This window comes from Scyliorhinus torazame, chromosome 10 (genome assembly GCF_047496885.1).
Source record: "Scyliorhinus torazame isolate Kashiwa2021f chromosome 10, sScyTor2.1, whole genome shotgun sequence".
Taxonomy (NCBI): Eukaryota; Metazoa; Chordata; class Chondrichthyes; order Carcharhiniformes; family Scyliorhinidae; genus Scyliorhinus; species Scyliorhinus torazame.
The window spans coordinates 182552953-182573692 of NC_092716.1; the positions used below are offsets into that span (position 1 = coordinate 182552953).

Genomic DNA, 20740 nt, shown 5'->3' on the forward strand with positions numbered 1-20740 from the left:
GGAGTGGGGGGGGGAGAGGTTCTTTAATCAGTTCAGGTTGTGAGAAATGTGAAAAAAGGAGGGGGCACGTGCCATGGTGGCAGCGGGTGGAGCGGTGGGGGGGGTGGTTAAGGATGTTTAGGCTGCTGGCTATTGGCGCAGTTGGTTTTGTGCCATTTCTTCTTTGTTATGTACATATTTGAAATTGCCTCCAATAAAATGTTTTTCAAAAAAAAAGACTCCCTCATTGTTCTCACTCTTTCATCCCTTCCTCGGAGGAGAAAAGTGTAAAAACAGGATGAAAATTAAATGAAAATGAAATGAAAATCGCTTATTGTCACAAGTAGGCTTCAAATGAAGTTACTGTGAAAAGCCCCTAGTCGCCACGTTCCGGCGCCTGTTCGGGGAGGCTGGTACGGGAATTGAACCGTGCTGCTGGCCTGCCTTGGTCTGCTTTAAAAGCCAGCGATTTAGCCTTGTGCTAAACCACCGCCGTCCCCTGTTGAGCCGACCTGAAAATCGCAACGGGGTGACCTAAAATTCCAGTCAGTTGTGCTTTTAGTCCTTCTGACTGGTTGTTTAATTATCAGGAGGCACACAGCGACTCCCACTCGCACCCCCCCCTACCGACAACATATCACGCGAGTGCATGATGACATTGGGAAACTCGCCTGATGTCTTTTCACGCGGTTCCAGGTCGCGCACGTGCCCATGCAAACAATGTAAAATTCTGGCCTTCATATTCTCGATCTCACTTACCATCCCAGATTTGTTTCCTCGTCCTTACCCACTTGTCTGAAAGTACCTCGCTGGTAATTGAAACAGAGTCATAACCTGGGGTTAAGCAGGTCATGGGACACTAATGAGACTGGAGGATTGGTATTCCTAAAGGATATGGGGAATATGCATTCCCCCACTGTGGGGTGGGGCATCCCTTTCTACATCCTGTATGAAACCAGAGCACCATGAACTGTGAGTTGGCCCCTGTAGTAGACCTTTATACTCTTGTTCTAATGCATTTAATCTTTTTCCTTTTGATTCAACCTGTTCGGTTCGGAGTGCACTCCTTTCCCGACCTGATAATACTGGCGACAAGGAGTAAACTCATCTCTGGAGGACCTGCAGCCTTAGGCCTCTGCCACCTCAAAAGCCCTGAGTTCCAGTTGGGTTCTTCCGCGCCCCAGGATGCCATTGTTTGGTCGGTTGGAGCCATTTGTTGCGGTTCAGGGGATTTGGGTCCGCTACGCTGAACCCGTTCCCTTCTTCTTTTGGGTCAATGTCATTGCTGGGAATGAGTGGCAAATGGTGGTGTCCTCACTGCGGTGGGGGCAGAGACTTATGGTTTGATCTGAGACTTGGTTTTTCCCACCGCCCCCGACTCCTGCACTTTTGAACAGCTGATCGAGGTGGTCAGCAGCCATTTTAGACTGCTACCTTCGGGAATAATGCAGTCGTATAGATTTAATAATACTGTCTGCACTCCAGGGGAGTCAGTGGCCGTATTCGTGATCCGTTTGCACCGAATGGCCGAATTCTGTTTGTTTGGAAAGTCCTTATCAGAGGCCCTGAGCGGCCGTTGGTCTGGGGTATCAGCGGAGACACAGCGGCGGCTGCTGCTGGAACCTTCTGTGACATTGTCGCAGGCCGTCCAAATAGCCCAGGCAAAGGAAGGCATGGACGAGGGAATTCGGGAATTGCAAGCTATGGAAGCTTAGGGTGAGAACCGGAGCTTACGGACCCCTCCTTTTTGTTGTGTCAGCGCCAGGTCCCTGAAATGCGGCTGTGTACGTTCCCACATCTCCCGGGTCCACTGCCTGCCCTGTCGCTAGTGTTGAATCTCGCTGCTCTACTTGTGGTTGCTCCTGCCGGAGGGCCCATCGACAGACCCATCAATCAAGCCATGGCCAGCTTTCGCCCAGGGCTGTGGCCTGGTCAACCGTTTAGAAGATCCAGAGGAGGAGGAAGAGCTCCTATTACACCGTGTCTTGGTGCCTCGAGTAGCTCCCATCACTGTTCCCATCCGGGTAAATGGCCATCTGTTGCAAATGGAACTTGACAGTGGAGCGGCGGTGTCGGTAGTAGATTTTAAAACCTTTAAAGATATTCGAAGTGGGGCCTGGGTGCTGGACCTTTCTGAGACCATGGCATGTCTCGCCACCTATACTGGAGAAGAACTATGCATTGCCAGAACTATGAAGGCCCCTGTGTGAACGGTCACCAGGAGGCCCAATTGCTTTTAATAGTGTTTAATGGGGACCGGCCTAGTTTGTTGGGCCACGAGTGGCTCCACCATTTACACTTAGATTGGAGCCGGATTCTTCAGGTGGGCTCGGCAGTTTTGGAGAAGTTTCCTGAAAATATTCCGCCCAGGGCTCAGCACCATCAGAGGGGCTGTAACAAGGCCTCATGTGGACCTTTGGCCCAGTCTCAATTTTTCCAGGCCCGCCCGTATGCCTTAGCTAACCAAGGTAATGAGGGGTTGGATCGCCTGGAAGCATTGAACATAATCCGGACTGTTCATTTTGCAGATTAGACCACCACCACTGCTGTTCCCGTCCTCAAGCCAGACAAATCTGTCTGCATTTGCAAGGATTATAAATTATCTGTGATTACCGCTTCCCACCTGGATTAATATCCACTTCCGCAAATAGAAGACCTTTATGCCAAACTGGCCGGCGTGTTACATTCACAAAATTAGACATGATCAGCGCAGCTGCCATTGGGTGAAGCCTGGCATTGGATAAGCCTCATATTCAACACTCAATGGGGCCCATTTGAACATAAGCTTTTGCCTTTTGGGGTGTCTTCTGCATGCGCCATTTTTCAGTGCACCATGGAAAGCGATGTATGTGGATTGCCGCAAGTGGCCGTTTATCTGGGTGATATTTTGGTCACCGGCGTCTCGGAAGAGGCGAAATTCCGGAATGCTCCACAGGTTCTCGGATTTTGGCATTCGACTGAGTCAAGAGAAATGTGTTTTTCATGTGTGCAAAGTGGTCTACCTGGGGTACCGAGTAGATAGCACTGGCCTCCACTCCGTGGCAGACAAGGTGAAGGCCATCTAAATGGCATTGGCTCCCACCGACAGCCTTAGGTCTTATAGTCTTAGGCCTCGTTGATTATTATGGAATATTCGTTCCACACCTGGCTGTTATTCTGGCCCCTCTACATTCTCTTTTGAAGAAAATCCCCAAATGGACATTGGGGCCCCGAGCAGGAAGCCGCCTTCCAACAAATAAAGAGGTACCTGACAACCTCGGACTTACTGATGCACGAAGACTATCGAAATTCCACCAATGTGTACGGACGGCATTTCTTTTGATCACTGACCACAAACCTCCACTGGGCCTTTTTAAAGAAGATAAGGCTATTCCACCCAGAGCCTCGGCTAGAATCAAACTGCTACTAGCGGCTTATGGATCCACGTTCGGCCACCGCCCAGGGACCCAGATTTCCCACACCGGCGCACTGAGTCTCCTGCTGTTGCCCTTGGAGTCGGTGCCTCCCCACTGTGTCGACGAATTATTGGCTGGATTGAATTTTATGGATATTCTTCCTGTCACGGCATCGTAAATCCGCGAATGGACACAAGAAGATCCCGTCTTGGCGAAGTTGTGAAACATCGTCCTCATTGGCGGCATGGCAGATCGGTTGCATGGGGAACTGAAGGCCTTCGCCACAAAGTTGACCGAGTTAAGTATGGCAAATGGGGTCTTACTCTGGGGAGCCCGGACGGTGATTCCTGACACGGGTATGTCGTTAGATTTAAGGGACCTCCAAAGTGGCTTTGCGGGTGAAGATGTTAGCTCGGAGCTACGTCTGGTGGCCTGATATGGACGCAAACATCATGATAGTGGTCCACCAGTGTGACATTAGGAACACCAGTGGCTCCCCACAACTGCACCCCTGTAACCATGGGAATATCCTGGCCGTCCTTGGGCCTGTGTCTATGTTGATTTTGCCGGTACCGTTCTGGGCTCAATGTTTCTTCTGCTAATCAATGCGCACTCCAAGCGGATGGAGTTCCACCAAATGCTGTCTTATCACCATGGCAATAACTATGAAGAAATTCCACCTCTCCTTCTCCAAGCACAGGATTCCAGAGGTCCTTGTGTCCGATAATGGGCTTTTGTTCAAGGGCCACGATTTCTAGGCCTTCTTGTGCTCCAGTGGGGTCCGCCATGTCAGAACGGCCCCTACCATCCAGGTTGGTCGAGCGGGACGAACAGGGTTTGAGGAAAGAGGGCACTGACTCGTTGGATACCAGGTTGCCCGATTTCTGTTTGCTTACCGGACTACCCCCCATGCAGTTACCGAGATGCTCCTGTGGAACTTCTGATGGTTACCGTTGATTGCTGAGGGGGGAGGTGGTGGAGGGGGGGGGCTTGATGGGTTGGGGGCTGCTGTTGCCTGGTATAGGGGCAAAAGTGTGCAAGGCGTGGGATCTTCAGACCGCGGTTCCGCATGCCAAGCGTCTGGTTTGTGTTTTTATCCCAGGGGATGAGATTTATGTCCGTAACTACGCTCAGGGTGACTGCTGGCTTAAGGGCACTTTTGTGCCAGTGGACCAGGCCTGCAAGTGGGGGGCCAACAAGTGAAGCGCCACGTGGATCACCTTAGAGCCAGGCGCCCACCGGCACGTCCAAGAGCGGCTCCTCCGACAGCACCGTGGGCCCTGTATGACCCCGAGTACGTCTCCATGTTCCCGCCCCGTGCCACATGGCGGCCGTGCAGTTCCACCCGACCTCCTGTCAAACTCCTCTGATTCGGGAGCACCGGTGCCTCCCCGCCAACGCCACAGGTGCCCGAAATTCCCCATCAGGCTGGATGGAAGCGCCCCCCCCCCCCCCCCCCGCTCTGCTACTCGTCACCAGACCCTCCCCCATCTGTCGCCATTGAGGGCCTACCGTTTCTTAAAAGACGCGCTGTCCGCCCTCACCTACTGCCTTCCCGTCTCAGCCCGGTTGCGTGTGTGATGGTGCCACCACGGACTTCGGGGTGGGGGCAGGAATGTCATAAGCTGGGGTTAAGCAGGTCATGGACCCCTAATGAAACCTTAAGCAGGTCGTGGGACGGTTATGAGACTGGGGGATTGATATTCCCAAAGGACTATGGAGAATATGGACTCCCCCATTGAGGGGCGGGGCGCCCACTTTCATATTCTGTATAAAACCGGAGAGCCATGAACTGTACTGTAGTGATCTCTATGTGTGCATGTACACAAGGGGTTAATGTGTAATCAGTAGCAGCACATGATCACTAGAGGGCCGGACCAGCAGGGGTATAAAGGGCAGCCACATTGGGTCCCTCCCTCTCTCTTGGGTGCACGTTGACCAAAGTAACAGCAGACTATGTTTAGATGGCCAGTGGAGTTACGTATAGTTACCATAGTTAGATCTTGTTAACCTTATCACTAGTATCAAAGTTAAAGTAAAGAACTCATGTAAATATTGTTGTAGTTACTCAATAAACCTTTTGTTACTACTGGAAGAGTTTGAATCTTCTTCATCGGGATTCAAAATACCTCATCACTAACCAAGGATTGAGTAGCACATGTTACCTACCACACAGGTAACAAAACATGGTATCAATCGCATGGCTTTAACAGAACTAGTTAGATAAGGTTAGACAAAAAGAGAAAAAAAAGAGAAGACTAGACAATCGACTGTGGAAGACTTCGCAGCAAATGGATCCTCAACGACTAACTATGGGTCTCATTGGACCTCTAGGGCAGCTGGAAACAACCGGTAATTTACATTTGACTGGAAAAGATTTCAACAGATATTCCAAATATCTATTGCAGCTAATGGTTTAAGCACAGTCTCTAACGCAATGAAAATAGCACTACTACTCTCAGTAGGAGGGCATGAAGCTAGATAAATCTATAATTGCTTTAATTACTTAGAAGGTGAAGACGACACCAAATTAGAAGTAATACTCAATAAATTTGATGAACACTGTAAGAGTCAGTCTGGTGAGATGCTGGAAAGATTTAACAATTGTCATAAATGCCACAGAAATGGAGGGCCCATCACTAATTTGATTACAAATCTCAAGTTAATACCACAAGGCTGTGATTATGCTGATTTCAGAGACACTGTGATAATGAATCAATTAATTTCTGGACTATCTGATAAAAATGTGAGGGAATAACTCACAAAATAAGCATCTAACTCGAGAAACTGCTATACAAAAATGCCTTGCTTATGAACAAAAACAAAATCAATACTGTGAGTCTTTACAAACATGGTAAAAACAGAGCCAAAACTTACCACGAGGCAGAGGCAGGATCGATGCAACAGCTCTTTTTGATTGGCAGCCACCTTGATAAAGGAGCCGCACATGCGCACTTCCCTAAAAGACGCAAACCGGCCAAGAGTGCAGTAAAGGAAACTTGAATTGCGCATGCGCAGTTGAGTCCTACGCATGACATCACGAGCGCTATGACGTCAGAGGACCGGGACCATGCCCACTTAAAAGGGAAATGCACGAAAATGAACAAAAAGAAATTTAAAACTACAAAACCCAATTTTCTTACCTCAAAAGACAGAACAATGCCCAAACTTACTCCAGCAGGTGAAAATAACTTTCACAACACCCTGGTACAAGCAGTCTGCACCACCCAAAGTGAAGAGCACAATGAAAAATCCGAAACCAAATAAGATGATTTGTTCATTGAACATGAAGAGAACGATAACAACTCCAAACCAAAAAGGGATGATTTGTCTATCGAACAATACACACAATATTGCTCAGACATGGCTGAGTTATTCGGATATGCTGATCACAGCATCAGCAACAAGGTTTAAAAGCTCAACACTATTCTTCTCATGGTAGATGAATCCAATACCATGGTGCCATGGCAGATCGTCGATACATTGGATGACAGCAATACCCAAGATGAAGACGATGCCACACAGAGAGCACAGAACGACTCCGTTGAGAAAGCACAGATTGACTCTACAGCGAGAACACTGCATGACTCCACAAAGAGAGCGATGACAGACTCCACACAGAGAGCGATGACAGACTCCACAGAGAGAGCGATGAAGGACTCCACAGAGAAAGCGATGACAGACTCCACAGAGAGAGTGATGAAGGGCTCCACTGAGAGAGCGATGAAGGACTCCACAGAGAGAGCGATGACAGACTCCACAGAGAGAGCGATGAAGGATTCCACAGAGAGAGCAATGAAGGACTTCACAAGAGAGTGACACAAGCCTCCACAAAGAGAGCGACTCAAGCCTCCACAAAGAGAGCGACGCAAGCCTCCACAGACAGCTCGGTGACAGACTCAAAAATGGAAGCAAGCAAACACTCCATAGCGAACACCATGCATGAACAAGACCATGAAGATCTGTCAAGCTTATTTGAGCCACCAGAAGAAGACTGTGAAAGTCTACCCAGCTCATTTAACCAACAAGAAGACACTGAATGTCTACCCACTGAATCTGAGACAAGTGACGAAGAAATCACAATTCCCATACAGGATGTGCAGGATCACAGCGAGACTGACATATCTCAACTTGTCTGCACAGAAGCACTCAATGATCAGAGGATGGCTACTCATGAGTCCAGAGAGACCACGTCAAATGAAATCGTGAAGATTTTGACTCCAAAAGAGGAGCACCAAGAGTCCAGAGAAACCACATTAATAGAAATCTTAAAGATTTTGACTCCAGAAGAGGAGGACCAAGAAACCAAAGGTGATTCAAATGAACCAGAAATAACTCCAGAAGAGGAGCACAAAGAGATCACAGATGATTCAAGTGAACCAGAAATTATTCTAGAAGAGGAGTACCAAGGAAGCAAAGCAGATGAATCAAATCCATCACAAATGACTGATGTCACCAACATCAATGCAACATCAGATCATTCTCACAATTCTCAAGAAGAAATGCTCAATGTAACAGATACCACAAAGGCCACAGACACCAATATCTGTGACAGTGACTCACATCATCCAAACGGAACACTCATTGAGCACAACAGCAACAACGAAAACAACATACAGCGCAACAAGAGCAACAACAACACGAAGTACTGCAGAAACAAGAACAACAGGAACAACAAAAACGACAAGAACAACAACAAACACAACAAGAAGCATAACAAAAACAGAAACAACGTGTTAGATGAGAAAAACAAGAACAACAGCGAAAAAAACAAAAACAGAAACAACAAGCATGACGAAAACAACAACAAGAACGACAACGAAAATTACCATGACAGAAATGACAATAATGAAACAACGACCTGCACAACATGGTACAACTCTGCACATGAAGGACAATGCCACAGCACACTGCAAAACAATGGCAAGAGCACAAACATGCCATGGCATAGCAAAAAATCTCGCGAATTCACATTTGCTCCACAACAAACAGGCAAACCAGCTGTCAAGAAAGATGACATGCAGAATCAATACCGCAAACACAAGAAAAAGTCCAGGTCAGACAACAAAGATGACATACAGAGTCAACACCCAAACACAGGAAAAAGTCTAGGTCAGACAACAAAGATGTAACACCGAATCAATACCACAAGCATAGAAAAAAAAGCATAAATCAGACAATAAAGTGATTCGACCATTCAAATACCTCATTGATGACTTTTTGGCAACTTAAACACAGGAACACTGACGACGTTCATAAAGAAATAACAACATCAACGTCACCACTTCAACAACAGAAGAAGAAAGCAACTCAACTGAACAAACTTATAAAGTATAGGCTCACAAAAAATGACTGGACTCATAAATATTAATTGGCTTTGTATAATCGTCAAGATCATCACAGCTTGTACATAGCATTATTTCACACAAGCAAAACAAAACTTAAGAGACTAAATGTATTAACATTTGACGGACTAACTCATTGGTTTTATGCAATGCCTTTGAAAACTGCATCCATTATGTTTGTTCAATTTTCTTTACAACATACAGAAAATTTATGTAACACGAAAAAAAGGGGGATGTAGTGATCTCTATGTGTGCATGTACGCAAGGGGTTAATGTGTAATCAGTAGCACCACATGATCACTAGAGGGCCGGACCAACAGGGGTATAAAGGGCAGTCACATTGGGTCTCTCCCTCTCTCTTGGGTGCACGGTGATCAAAGTAACAGCAGACTATGTTTAGATGGCCAGTGGAGTTACGTACAGTTACCATAGTTAGATCTTGTTAACCTTATCATTAGTATCAAAGTTAAAGTAAAGAACTCATGTAAATATTGTTGTTGTTACTCAATAAACCTTTTGTTACTACTGGAAGAGTTTGAATCTTCTTCATCGGGATTCAGAATACCTCATCACTAACCAAGGATTGAGTAGCACATGTTACCTACCACACAGGTAACAAAACGGGCTCCTGTCATAGAGTAACTGCTCTATACTCGTGTTCTTGCATTAAACCTTTTTCCTTTTGATTCAACCTGTTTGGTTCAGTGTGGACTCCTTTCCAGACCTGATAATAAACAGCTCCTCCTTAAACATCATCATCACCCACCCAATATTCCACTGCAGATTTTCCTGGCAAACTTTGGTTTCCATTTACCCTGGTTGGATGCCCCCTCATGCATTCCAGTCAATCCGTTCCAATTTAGAAGTTGGACTTTTGATCTTTCTCTTCTCCATTGTTAATCTTTACCCAATGATTTTGCTTAAAAGCAAATAAATGATTGTCTTGTGATTAAGCCAAAGTCCGATTGGTTATTTTCTTGGCACAAATCTTTCCCATTAGGAACTCAGTGTAAAATAAATATTTGACACACAACTTCATAAACTGACAGATCCACCAACTCGAAGCAAAGAGAAACATTTGAACACAATTTTGTTTTAATGAACTCAGTGCTAGATACCGAGTAAAAATTATAATTTGTTAAAGGTTTCAATACTTTGCAATGAAGGATTTGCAACTTTCTTGTCAACAATGAGGGGAATAATGTTTTAGATGCTGAAATTTTCGATTCATTGTTTCAAACAGGATGTGGAGTGTGGTATGCTTTGCTTACTTGAGAATAATCTAACTGAAAATGGAACATTCCAAACAAATGAATTTAGTAAATTTTGAAAGAAGCATCCATAATGTCTGGACTAAAATCATAAAATGGGAAGCTTTTTTTAAAGTATTTTTATTCCACAGATTTTCAACATTTTTACAATTTACAACAGCGTCCCCCCCACTCTCCCTCCCTCAGCAATCAATGGTAACCAACTCCCCAAAATGCAAGATAAGCAAACCCCAACTGGAGCACCCACCACCCCCTTTATTCCAGGGTCAAAAATTCCAACAGGTCCCCCCGCCAAGCCGAGGCACAGGGTGGAGAAGCTGACCTCCACCATAACAAGACCCACCTGCGGGCAATCAGCGAGGTGAAGGCTAAAACACCTGCTCCCGCCTGCAGCTCTGGACGGTCTGACACCCCGAATATGGCTTCTCGGCGACCGGGCTCCACGTCGACATGTCCCCTGAAATGGTGCTGAACACCGTCGTCCATAGCCTTTCCATCTTTGGGTGGGACCAAAACGTATGCTCATGGTTCGCAGTGCCCCTCCCATATCGCTCGCAGATATCTCCCACTCCTTTGATCAGCCGGTTTATCCTAGATTCTGTGAGGCCCTGTACACTACCTTCAGCTATACCAGCCCCAGCCACGAGGACATGGTAGAGGCATTCACCCTCCACAGCACCCCACAACCACAATCCCTCTTCCAGCACCACCCCCATTCCTTCCTCCCACATCGCCTTAACCCCCCTCCATGGACACCCCTTCCTCTTTGAAAATCTTCCCTGGCACTGTGAAGCAACAGTGCTAACCACTGTGCTACCGTGCCGCCCTGTCTCTGCATTTGTTTCTTAACCACCGTATGGCTTTTCTTTCAGCAAAGCTGAGATGTTCCCTCTCTAGCCTTCTAAACCAACTGCTTCCAGCAGAGCTGCCTTCATTCACAACCTATCTTCAACTTCTAATGAATTCAGTGAAAACCACACTCTCTAATCGTTCCTACCTTACAAGGCCCACTTGCTGAGCAAACACTGCTGGTTTATTTATCCTTCATGCTGTAACCCTGTCCAAGCACAATGGAACCAACCTCCACGCATACATGTGGTGTGGTGACTAGGGGATTTTCACAGTGACTTCGTTGCAATGTGTGTAAGCCTGCTTGTGATACTAATAAAGATTATTATTATTAAAACACCTTTGTCCAGCATTAATCTAACTTCCAGGCACAGAAACATCGCGTCGGGAGTAGAGTGGGTGAAAAGCAGCTTGGTGTTATGGGCCAGGGTTTAGAGAACCCCAAAGTGTATCGTGGAGTTCACCTGACCCACAACTTTTACTAGATTGTGGTATGGGGAGCACACGGCCCACTCTACAGGTGTGGTACAGCAGAAATGGAAAAGTATTTTTTTAAGCAAAACAACATTTATTCTATGAACTCAAGTTAACCTTTTTAAAACATACAGTAAACATCTTAGCAACCATCAATTCAAATACAACCCCCAAAGAATACAACACTAAGTAATCCTTAATAACTTCCCAAACAACATCCAGAAGACAAAATAAACTCCTTTGAACAGAAGAACATTAGGTTTACATTCACTATTGAGAACATTTATAATTCTGAATTCAACAAATGATCATGAGATAGTCTTTTCATGGCAGAGAGATCAACAGTACACCTGCTCTGTCTGGCTTCAGCTCCAACACTGAAAACGAAACTAAAACACACCCTGCAGCAAACAACCTAAAACAAAAGTAAAAAGCTGACAGGCAGCCCAGCTCCACCCACCCTCTGACATCTCTGCAGTAGTAAACACCCATTTCTTAAAGGTACTCTTACTGCAGATATTTATATGCATACCCATTTATAAACACCCATTTCTTAAAGGTACTCTCACATGACACTGGGAAAGTGAATGGTACACCCTGAGAATTCCAATTGGGGGGAAGAAAACTGACAAGTGATGTCACAGGAAGGCTGTGACTTGATTGGCTAATAGGCAAACTGTGCTAAAAATAAAAATCCATTTTAAATTACTGATTATAGGTTCCTTTCAGTTCAAGGTAATAAGGAGATATATACATAACAGTTGAAAATGTAAAAAAACAAATTAAAAACTGATTAAATAAAATACGGACGAAGAGCCATGTGATATGTTGTTCCTGCATGACGTGGGAGCTGGTGGAACCCATTGTGATTCCCAGTAAGCACATCTGTAGTAAGTGTTGGTTGCTCGAAGAACTCTGGCTCAGGGTTGCTGAGCTGGAGTCTGAGTTTCGGACACTGCGACACATCCGGAAGGGGGAGAGGTACCTGGACACTGTTTCAGGAAGCAGTCACACCCCTTATATTAACTACCTTGAATTCAGCCAGAGGCCAGGGAAAGGACAGCGTGGCTGTAAGTGAGGCAGGTAGAGGGATCCAGGAGGTAGGGTTGCAGGAGCCTCAGCCCTTGCCCTTGTCCAACAGGTTTGAGATTCTTGCTCCCTGTTTGAACGCGACCAGGAGCTGCAGGGTGATGAGCAAACTGACCACAGCACCGTGGTACAGGGAGCTGTTCAAGTGGGGGAGGGGGGAGAGAAATGTTGGGGATAGTATAGTAGTTAGGGGCATAGCCATTGTTCTCTATGACCAGGATCGAGAGTCCCAAAGGTTGTGGTGCCTGCCCGATGCCAGAGTTCAGGATATCTGATCTGGGCTGCAGTTGGTGGAGTGGGAGGGTAAAAATCCAGTTGGCGTGGCCAAAGTAGATACCAACAACACAGGTAGTACAAGAACAAAGGTTCTGCTAAGGGGATATGAGCAGCTAGGGGCTAAATTAAAAAGGTAATAATCTCTGGGTTATTACCTGGGCCACGAGCTAATTGGCACAGGGTCTATAAGATTAGGGAGGTAAATACGTGGCTAAAAGATTGGTGTGGGAGAAATGGGTTTGAATTCATGGGACATTGGCACCAGTACTCGGGAAGATGGGATGATCTTCATTTGAATCATGCTAGGATCAGAGCCCTGGCGAATCACATAATTAGGACAAGGAATTTCAAGGAGGTAAATAGGAGTGCAGATCAGCGATATGGCGGGTGGTTACCAGAAAATAATTCTGAGGGACCGAATGGGTGAATGTCTTTTTGCAACAAGGAATAATAAAAGAGTAGGGACTTTTGACAATACAACAAATTTAAAAGCTTTGTTTCTATGTACAAAGCATTTGAAACAAAATTAATGAGTTAACAGCGCAAATAGAGACCAACGGTTATGATTTGGTGACGATTACTGAAACATAGTTGCAAGGAGACCAGGTCTGGGAAATTAATATCCAAGGATGTAGCTTTTCCTCTGAAGAAAGCGATCAGTGCTGTAATGAGAAATGAGTTCAAGGTGTGGTATCAGTCTGGGTAGGAATAAGAAATAGCAAAGGGAAGAAGTCCCTGCTGGGAGTAATCTAAGTTGCCAGTAGTTCCGCAGTGGGGTCCAGTTTAAACCAGGAAATACTGGGACTTGTAAGAAAGGTGCGTCAATAATCATGGGTGATTTTAATATGCACATAAACTGGAATAATCAAAGTGGCAGTGGTAGACCTTTGGTGACAGGGGTGTTCTGAGCAGATGCACGAAAGGTGGCTCTCCTCCTGGATACTTGAAATTAGGCACATTTAGTCCAAAAATCGCTAAACCCTGGGGGGGCGGGGGGGGCCCTCACCCTCCTCCAACACCACCACGACGAACAAAGCATGCCAGGGAACAACCTGAGGAGCCGAAGAGATGGCAGAGTCTAGAAAGAAGGACTAATGCAATGACAAACACATGGGGCTACGGGATGGGCCGCCAGGAAAAATCGGCTACTCCCTGATGAAAGAATGGAGGGACTTCCGAATGCAGGAGCTCCAAGGGCTCCAAAGGAAAGAGTAGCAACTCTGGGGGAACTCACGGAGAGGTTCCAATTAGCAAGAGGAAACGATCTGAGATGCATTCAGGTCAAAACTTCCTCCGTAAGGAAACAATGACGTACCCCCACATATCAGAATACTTGTTAGTAGAAGAGCTGCTGGACACATGCGACCTACTGAAGGGAAACAGTGCAGATCTGTATGGGCAACTGTTGGAGGAGGTACACTCCCTCATGGATGAGAGAAGGAAAAAATGGGAAGAGGAAGAGATGGGGAGGATTCTGGATCAAAGCGTTAGACAGGGTGAGCTTCACCTCCACATGAGCAGGACTGAGCCTGGGTCATGATCTGTGGAATTCGCTAACTCAGAGTGTGGTGGATGCTGGGATGTAATTAAATTTAAGGAGGGGTTGAACAGATTTTTAATTCGTCATGGGTTGAAGGGTTACGGAGAACGGGCAGGACGGTGGAGTTGAGGCCATCATGAGACAGCCATGATCGTATTGAACGGTGGAGCAGGCTTGAGAGGTTAAATTGCCTACTCATGCCTCTGGTTCTTCTGCTCTTATGTTCTAAGAAATAACTATTCTGTCTATTTCCATCTTCCAGCTGTTGGTTTGTCGTCCTGTAGGTACAACCCCTCAAGCACAAATCTGGTGTTCTTGATTAAAAAGGGGATCAGGAGTTCTAGCTTCTTTCTAGATTCTTCTCAGTTTATTATTTATTGATTCTGTCTCAGGGAAGATAGGAAAGTGGAAGAAAAATGGGGAGGAGAGGGCTAAGGGGGAAGTAAGATTAGGATGAAGGAGACAAAGGGGTCAGAAGTCAATAGAGGTGAGACTTCTGGTGATGGTGATGTGCTGAACAGTCGCACCAAAGGTGGCTCTCCCTTGAGAGGTCCTTTTAACTGGAAAATCAGACACCAAAACAACAACCAAGAGTCAGGAGAGGAAGATCCAGATCATAGACATGCGGAGCAAAGTGGAGCAGGATATGGCAGATCAAGAGAGATCGCCAGCGCGAACGCCAGCCCACTCTCCGACAGGGCAGTGTATGGAGCTCCTGACCCAAGAACTCCAAAAACACAGGGAGGACAAGGAGGACCTCATGTCAACCATGGGGTCGGCCATAGAAATTGCGTCGGCCCCCCTTCAAAGAGGTGCTGGAATGAACGGAGCAGAGACTGGAGACTCAGAAGACAACCGTGCGGGAGCTGGAGATGGCGGCCACCGACCAGAGCGATTGTTTATGGGGCAGGGGGAACGGCAAAGGCAGATAGGCTCGGGGGAGGGGCATCAGGGACTAGGTGGGGGAGGGAAGGGGGAGGGTAGTACGCCGGTTACAGCAGGTCGCACATGAAGGTGGCCACAACAAAGAGGAGAATGGTGGCCATCGTGGGTGGCCCACAAACAAGAGGAAACCCCGGCGTGCAGGAGCACATCCACGTGGTAAGTATAGCTGACCCCGCAGGAGGGCCACCACCCCCACCAGAATAGTCATCTGGAATGTGAGGGGACTTAACAGCCCAGTGAAAAGATCCAGAGTCTTCACCCAGCTGAAAAGCCTGAGGGCTGACATAGTCTTCCTCCAGGAGACACACTTGAGGGAGAAAACCCGACCGAGGGTAAGAAAAAGCTGGATAGCACAGACATACCAAGCGTGTTATGGCACAAGGATGAGGGGGTTGGCCATACTGTTTAGTAAAAGGACAGCCTTTACAGCAATGAATCTGGTGACGGACCCAAGGGGATGGTATGTAATGGTCAGCGGTATCCTGACAGGGGCATCCAAATGGGATGACGCTGACTTCATCAAAAGGACCATGGCAGAAATCCCCAACCTAAACTCCCACCAGCTCATCATGCGTGGTGGTGGTGGGGGGGAGACTTCAACTGTGTACAGGACCCAGCTCATCATGCGTGGTGGTGGGGGGGGAGACTTCAACTGTGTACAGGACCCAAGGACGGACAAATCCAGCCCCAAATCAGGGAAACAATCAGCTATGGAGGGGGCGGGGTTAGGGGAAGAATACTCCGCAATAGTAATCTCTGACCACGCACCACACTATGCGGGTGTGAGGCTGGAGATGGGCCGGGCCCAGCAGCCCCCCATGGAGTCATGCAAGGCATTATGTGAGAAAATATCACAAGCCATCGACGCGTGCATATCCTGCAACCAGAATGGGGAGGTCTCAACTTCCCCATTCTGGGAGGAATTGACGGAGGTGATAAGGGGGAAATAATAGCATACAAGACACTCAGAGACAGGAAGAACAGGGTGGCTAGACAACAGCTGATCGACTCCTTACTGGAGGTGGATTGGCAATACTCCACAGCCCCGACCGTGGAACTACTGGCAGAGAGGAAAAAGTGGAATTTGACCTGCTCTCCACCAGGAAAGCAGTGCACCAACTCTACCAGACACAGCAGACCATCCATGAACATGGAGACAAGGCCAGCCACCTGCTGGCTCACCAGTTGAGAAAGCAGGCAGCCGACTGAGATAGTGCAAGTGAAGATGACAGGAACGGTAACTGGTCACAATGTCAGATCAATGTGGCCTTTGCGATCTCTCACCGGTGTCATGGGAATGTCACTTTCAGAAATGCTTGTCTGCTCAAATGGCTGCAGTGATGTCAGAGTGTTGATGGAGCTGAGCTCTGGCTCTTCTTTTTAGTTTTGCTTTGAGAAAAAGCTTGGGTGTGTCTGTTTTTTAGTTTTCGTTTTAGTGTTGGAGCTACAGCCACCCAAAGAAGGTGTAATTTTGATCTCTCTGCCATCTAAAGACTATCTCTTGATCATTTGGTGAATTCAGAGTGATAACTGCTCTCAGTAGAGAATTTAAACCTGATGTGCTTCTGTGAAAAGGTTTTTTGTCTTATGGATGTTAAAAGGAAAGTTTCTGGATTTCTTAGAGAGTTGTATTCTTTGGGGATTGTGTTTGAATTGATGGTTGTTAAGATGTTCACTGTATGTTTTAAAAAGGTTAACTGAGTTCATAAAATAAACATTGTTTTGCTTTAAAAAATACTTTTAGATTTCTGCTGTACCATACCTGTAGAGTGGGCCGTGTGCTCCCCATACCACAATCTAGTAAAAGTTGTGGGTCAGGTGATCTCCATGATATACTCTGGAGTTCCCAAAACCCTGGCCCATAACATCGGGAGCTGTACACCTCTGAGCCCCCGGAGGGAGATCGAAAATGAGGCGGTGTATTCACAGTCTGGAAATACCAACTATGGGGGAGGAGAGGAAGCAGGGGCTGGAAGCACCATTAGAACTGAGGGAAGTCATGGAGAGTATCAACTCCATGCAGTCAGTCGGGGAACGGACCAGTCCGGATTCTTCCCGGTGGACTTCTATAAACATTTCACAGCAGCACTGGCCCTGTACCTGCGGGAGATGTTCAATGACTCACTATCGAGAGGGACCCTGCTACCCACACTGGCACTGACCTCGATATTACTGATCCCTAAAAAGGACAAAGACCCGACAGAGTACGGATCATACAGACCCATCTCACTCTTAAACACTGACTCCAAAGTCCTGGCGAAGGACCTGGTGATATGACTGGAGGGTTGCATCTTAGAGGTGGTCACCGAAGATCAGACGGGCTTTGTGAAAGGCAGACAGCTAACGGCGAATATCAGGCGCCTGCTGAACGTGACATGTCCCCCATCTGGTGAGGCGACACCAGAAGTGATCATGTTCCTAGATGTAGAAAAGGCCTTCGACAGAGCCGAATAGAGGTATCTTATGGAGGTCATGGAACGGTTTGGATTTGGACCAGGGTTCATCTCGTGGGTGAAACTACTGTACAGTGCTCCCATGGCGAGCTTACGGACAAACCCCACCAGCTCTGAATACTTCCACCTACACAGAAGCACGAGGCAGGGATGCCCGTTGTCACCGCTACTCGTTGCCCTGACAATTGAGCCACGGGCCATCTCACTTAGATCAGTGAATAGGTGGAGAAGCATCCAGAGGGGAGACAGGGAGCGCAGAGTCTGACTTATGTGGATGGCCTGCTCCCCTACGTCTCAATCCTCCTCGGCAGAATGGAAACTCCATCTCCTTGGTGCACAGGGCGCACCTGACAAGAACACGTGTGAGTGGGTTCTTCCCGGAAATGAAGAACAAATGTGAAAGGTACCAGGGAGGCTCGGCCAACCACACCCACATGTGCCAGTCCTGTCCCAAACTTGTCGGCTACTGGACCGTCTTTTTTGAGGCCATATCCAAGGTTGTGGAGGTGAGAGTGGAGCCATGCCCACTAGTGGTGGTCTTTGGGATACCGGAACAGCCAGCACTCTTTATGGGGAGGGGGGCAGACAGGTTAACACCCTAGCCTTTGCCTCTCTGATCACCTGCTGGAGACTCCTGCTCGGCTGGAGATCAACAGCACCACCGAAGGCCAACCAGAATCCCAACTGAGGGAAATTAAGGGTTAATTAAGGGTTAATATTTATCTAAAGTCTAGTCTTTCTTTTATTCAGCAAATTCACTTAAAAATTGCTGTTTGGGTTGGAAGAATGTGAGTTTTAAACCAGCTTTAAACACAGTTCACTCAGGCTCTGCTCGCAGTGCAACTTGTTAATTAGAGAACTGGATGAAGCCAATTTTCAGAGGTTAGAGTCTGACAGTGTAAAGCCGGGTCATTTTACAGTGCTGGCTTCCGGCTGAGTGTTAGAGTGCGAAAGTGCGGGTTTTGTGACTAACAGAGCAAGGTGCCCCTTTCATTTCCGACATTTCCTCAAAGAGTGTGAGGGGAGCTGTGACGTTTATAAAGAGTGCAGCTGACTAGTGAGTAAGTCCTGGTGATTATTTTTTCAAACTAAATTGAATTGTCAGTCATTGTTATAGCGATGATTGTTGATGTATTCGAGAGTGGAGAGGAGTGAGCTGAACACATCGGGAGAGAAGCGGAGAGCAGCATGTGAAGGTCAGAGATTCTCGATCTCTTGATCTCCCACAATCTCTCTCTCTCTTGCGGTCGATCGCAATCTCTCTCTCTCTCTCGCGCGGTCGATCGTGATCTCTCTCTCTCTCGCTCGGTCAATCACAATCTCTCTCTCTCTCACGCGCGAACGATCGCAATCTCGCTCTCTCCCGCGTGAGCGATCGCAATCTCTCTTTCTCCCGCGCGAGCGATCGCAACCTCTCTCTCTCCCGCACAATCAATCGTAATCCCTCGTTCGCTCGCGATATCTCAGTCGCGCGTGATCGATCGCGATGTCTCTCGCAGGCGATCGATTGTGATCTCTCATGTGCGTGATTCATCGTGATCTCTCACCGGCACAATCGATCGCGATCTCTCTCTCTCTCGCATGCGCGATCGACCGCCTCCCTCTCACCCTGCGCACGATCTGTCTCTCTTGCACGCATGCGCAATCTCACGCACGCGTGCGATCTATCTCTCTTGCACGCGCGCAATCACTCTCTCTCGCACATGCGCGGCCTCGCCCTCATGCACGCGTGCGGTCTCTCTCTCGCACGCGTGCGGTCTCCCTCTCTCGCTCGTGCGTGGTCTCTCTCGCACACGCGCAGTCTCTCTCGCATGCACGCGTCTCTCTCTCACACGCGCGCGGTCTTTCTCTCTCACATGCGCGCGGTCTCTCTCACACGCGCGGTCACTCTCGCTCGCACGCGCACGAGCTCTCTCTCTCGCACGCGTGGGGTCTCTGTCGCGCACGCGTATGTTCTCTCTCGCTCGCACGCACGCGGTTCTCTCTCTCGCATGCACGCGGTTTCTCTCTCTCGCACGTGCGCGGTCTCTCTCTCTCTTGCACACGCGCGGTCTCTCTCTCTCACACATGCGCAGTCTCTCTCTCGCACGCACACGCTCTCTCTCTCTCTGACACGCGCGCGGTCCCTCTCTCTCCCGCGCAGCCGATCACAATCTCTCTCTCCCATGCGGTCGATCCCAATCTCTCTCTCTCACCCGCGCGGTCGATCCAAATCTCTCTCTCTCTCCACGCGATCGATCGCAATCTCTCTCTCTCTACACGCGGTCGATCGCAATCTCTCTCTCTCCCGCATGGTTGATCGCGATCTCTCTCTCTCCCGTGCAATCTATCGCGATTTCTCTCTCTCCTGCGCGATCAATCGCAATCTCTCTCTCTCCCACACGATCGATCGCAATCTCTCTCTCTCCCGTGCAATCTATCGCGATTTCTCTCTCTCCTGCGCGATCAATCGCAATCTCTCTCTCTCCCACGCGATCGATCGCAATCTCTCTCTCTCCCGCGCGGTCGATCAGCATCTCTCTCCCTCCATGCGGCCGATCGCAATCTCTCTCTCTCCCACTTGTTCATTCGCAATCACTCTCTCTCCCGCTCGATTGTTCGCAATCTCTGTCTCTCCCGCTCGATCGATCGTAATCCCTCATTCGCTCGCGATATCTCTCTCGCGCGTGATCGATCGCGATGTCTCTTGCGTGCGATCGATCGTGATCTCTCATGCGCGAGATTGATCGTGATCTGTCACAGGTGCAATCACGAACATCTCGCTCTTCCCCATGTTCAATTTATACCCAAAAAACTGCCAAATTCCCCCAAGATCCGCATAACCTCTTTGAGTCCTGAGTGGAACACCTGGCTAACCCATCCATTCTTCAATCTCGTCTGGTCTATGACCTTAAGATGTGTCTCTTGTAGCATTGCCACGTCTGCCTTCAGTTCCCTTCGATGCGTGAACACGCGAGCCCTCTTGAGCGGCCCATTCAGTCCTCTCACATTCCACGTAATCAGCCTGGATGGGGGCCTTCCACAACCCCCCCCCCCGCCGACTAGCCATCACCCTTTTTAGGTCAGCCCCGAGCCCGCGCCCCCCACTTCCACGAGTACCCCATGAGCGGCAGCCGTTCCCAAC

At 48.0% G+C, this 20740-nt stretch overlaps 2 protein-coding genes across 6 annotated transcripts in view; both read left to right on the forward strand.

Annotated features, from left to right (window-relative positions):
• Positions 1–20740, forward strand: part of LOC140384409 (uncharacterized) — a 149325-nt gene that overhangs the window by 81161 nt on the left and 47424 nt on the right. The gene's annotated exons all lie outside the window — the stretch shown is intronic.
• LOC140384408 (uncharacterized) lies at positions 4821–11275 on the forward strand. The gene is made up of 2 exons (XM_072466083.1): positions 4821–7685; positions 7740–11275. Exons 1-2 carry the CDS (start codon positions 7280–7282, stop codon positions 8504–8506), a joined length of 1173 nt encoding a protein of 390 aa, XP_072322184.1. The 5' UTR covers positions 4821–7279; the 3' UTR covers positions 8507–11275.

What these genes read in the sequence shown, in the direction of transcription:
- LOC140384408 (XM_072466083.1), top strand. Translation starts at nt 7,280, where the DNA reads ATGGAAGCAAGCAAACACTCCATAGCGAACACCATGCATGAACAAGAC. An exon ending in GGAGGACCAAGAAACCAAAG is followed by an intron (nt 7,686 to 7,739) that starts GTGATTCAAATG and finishes AAGAGATCACAG; the next exon opens with ATGATTCAAGTGAACCAGAA.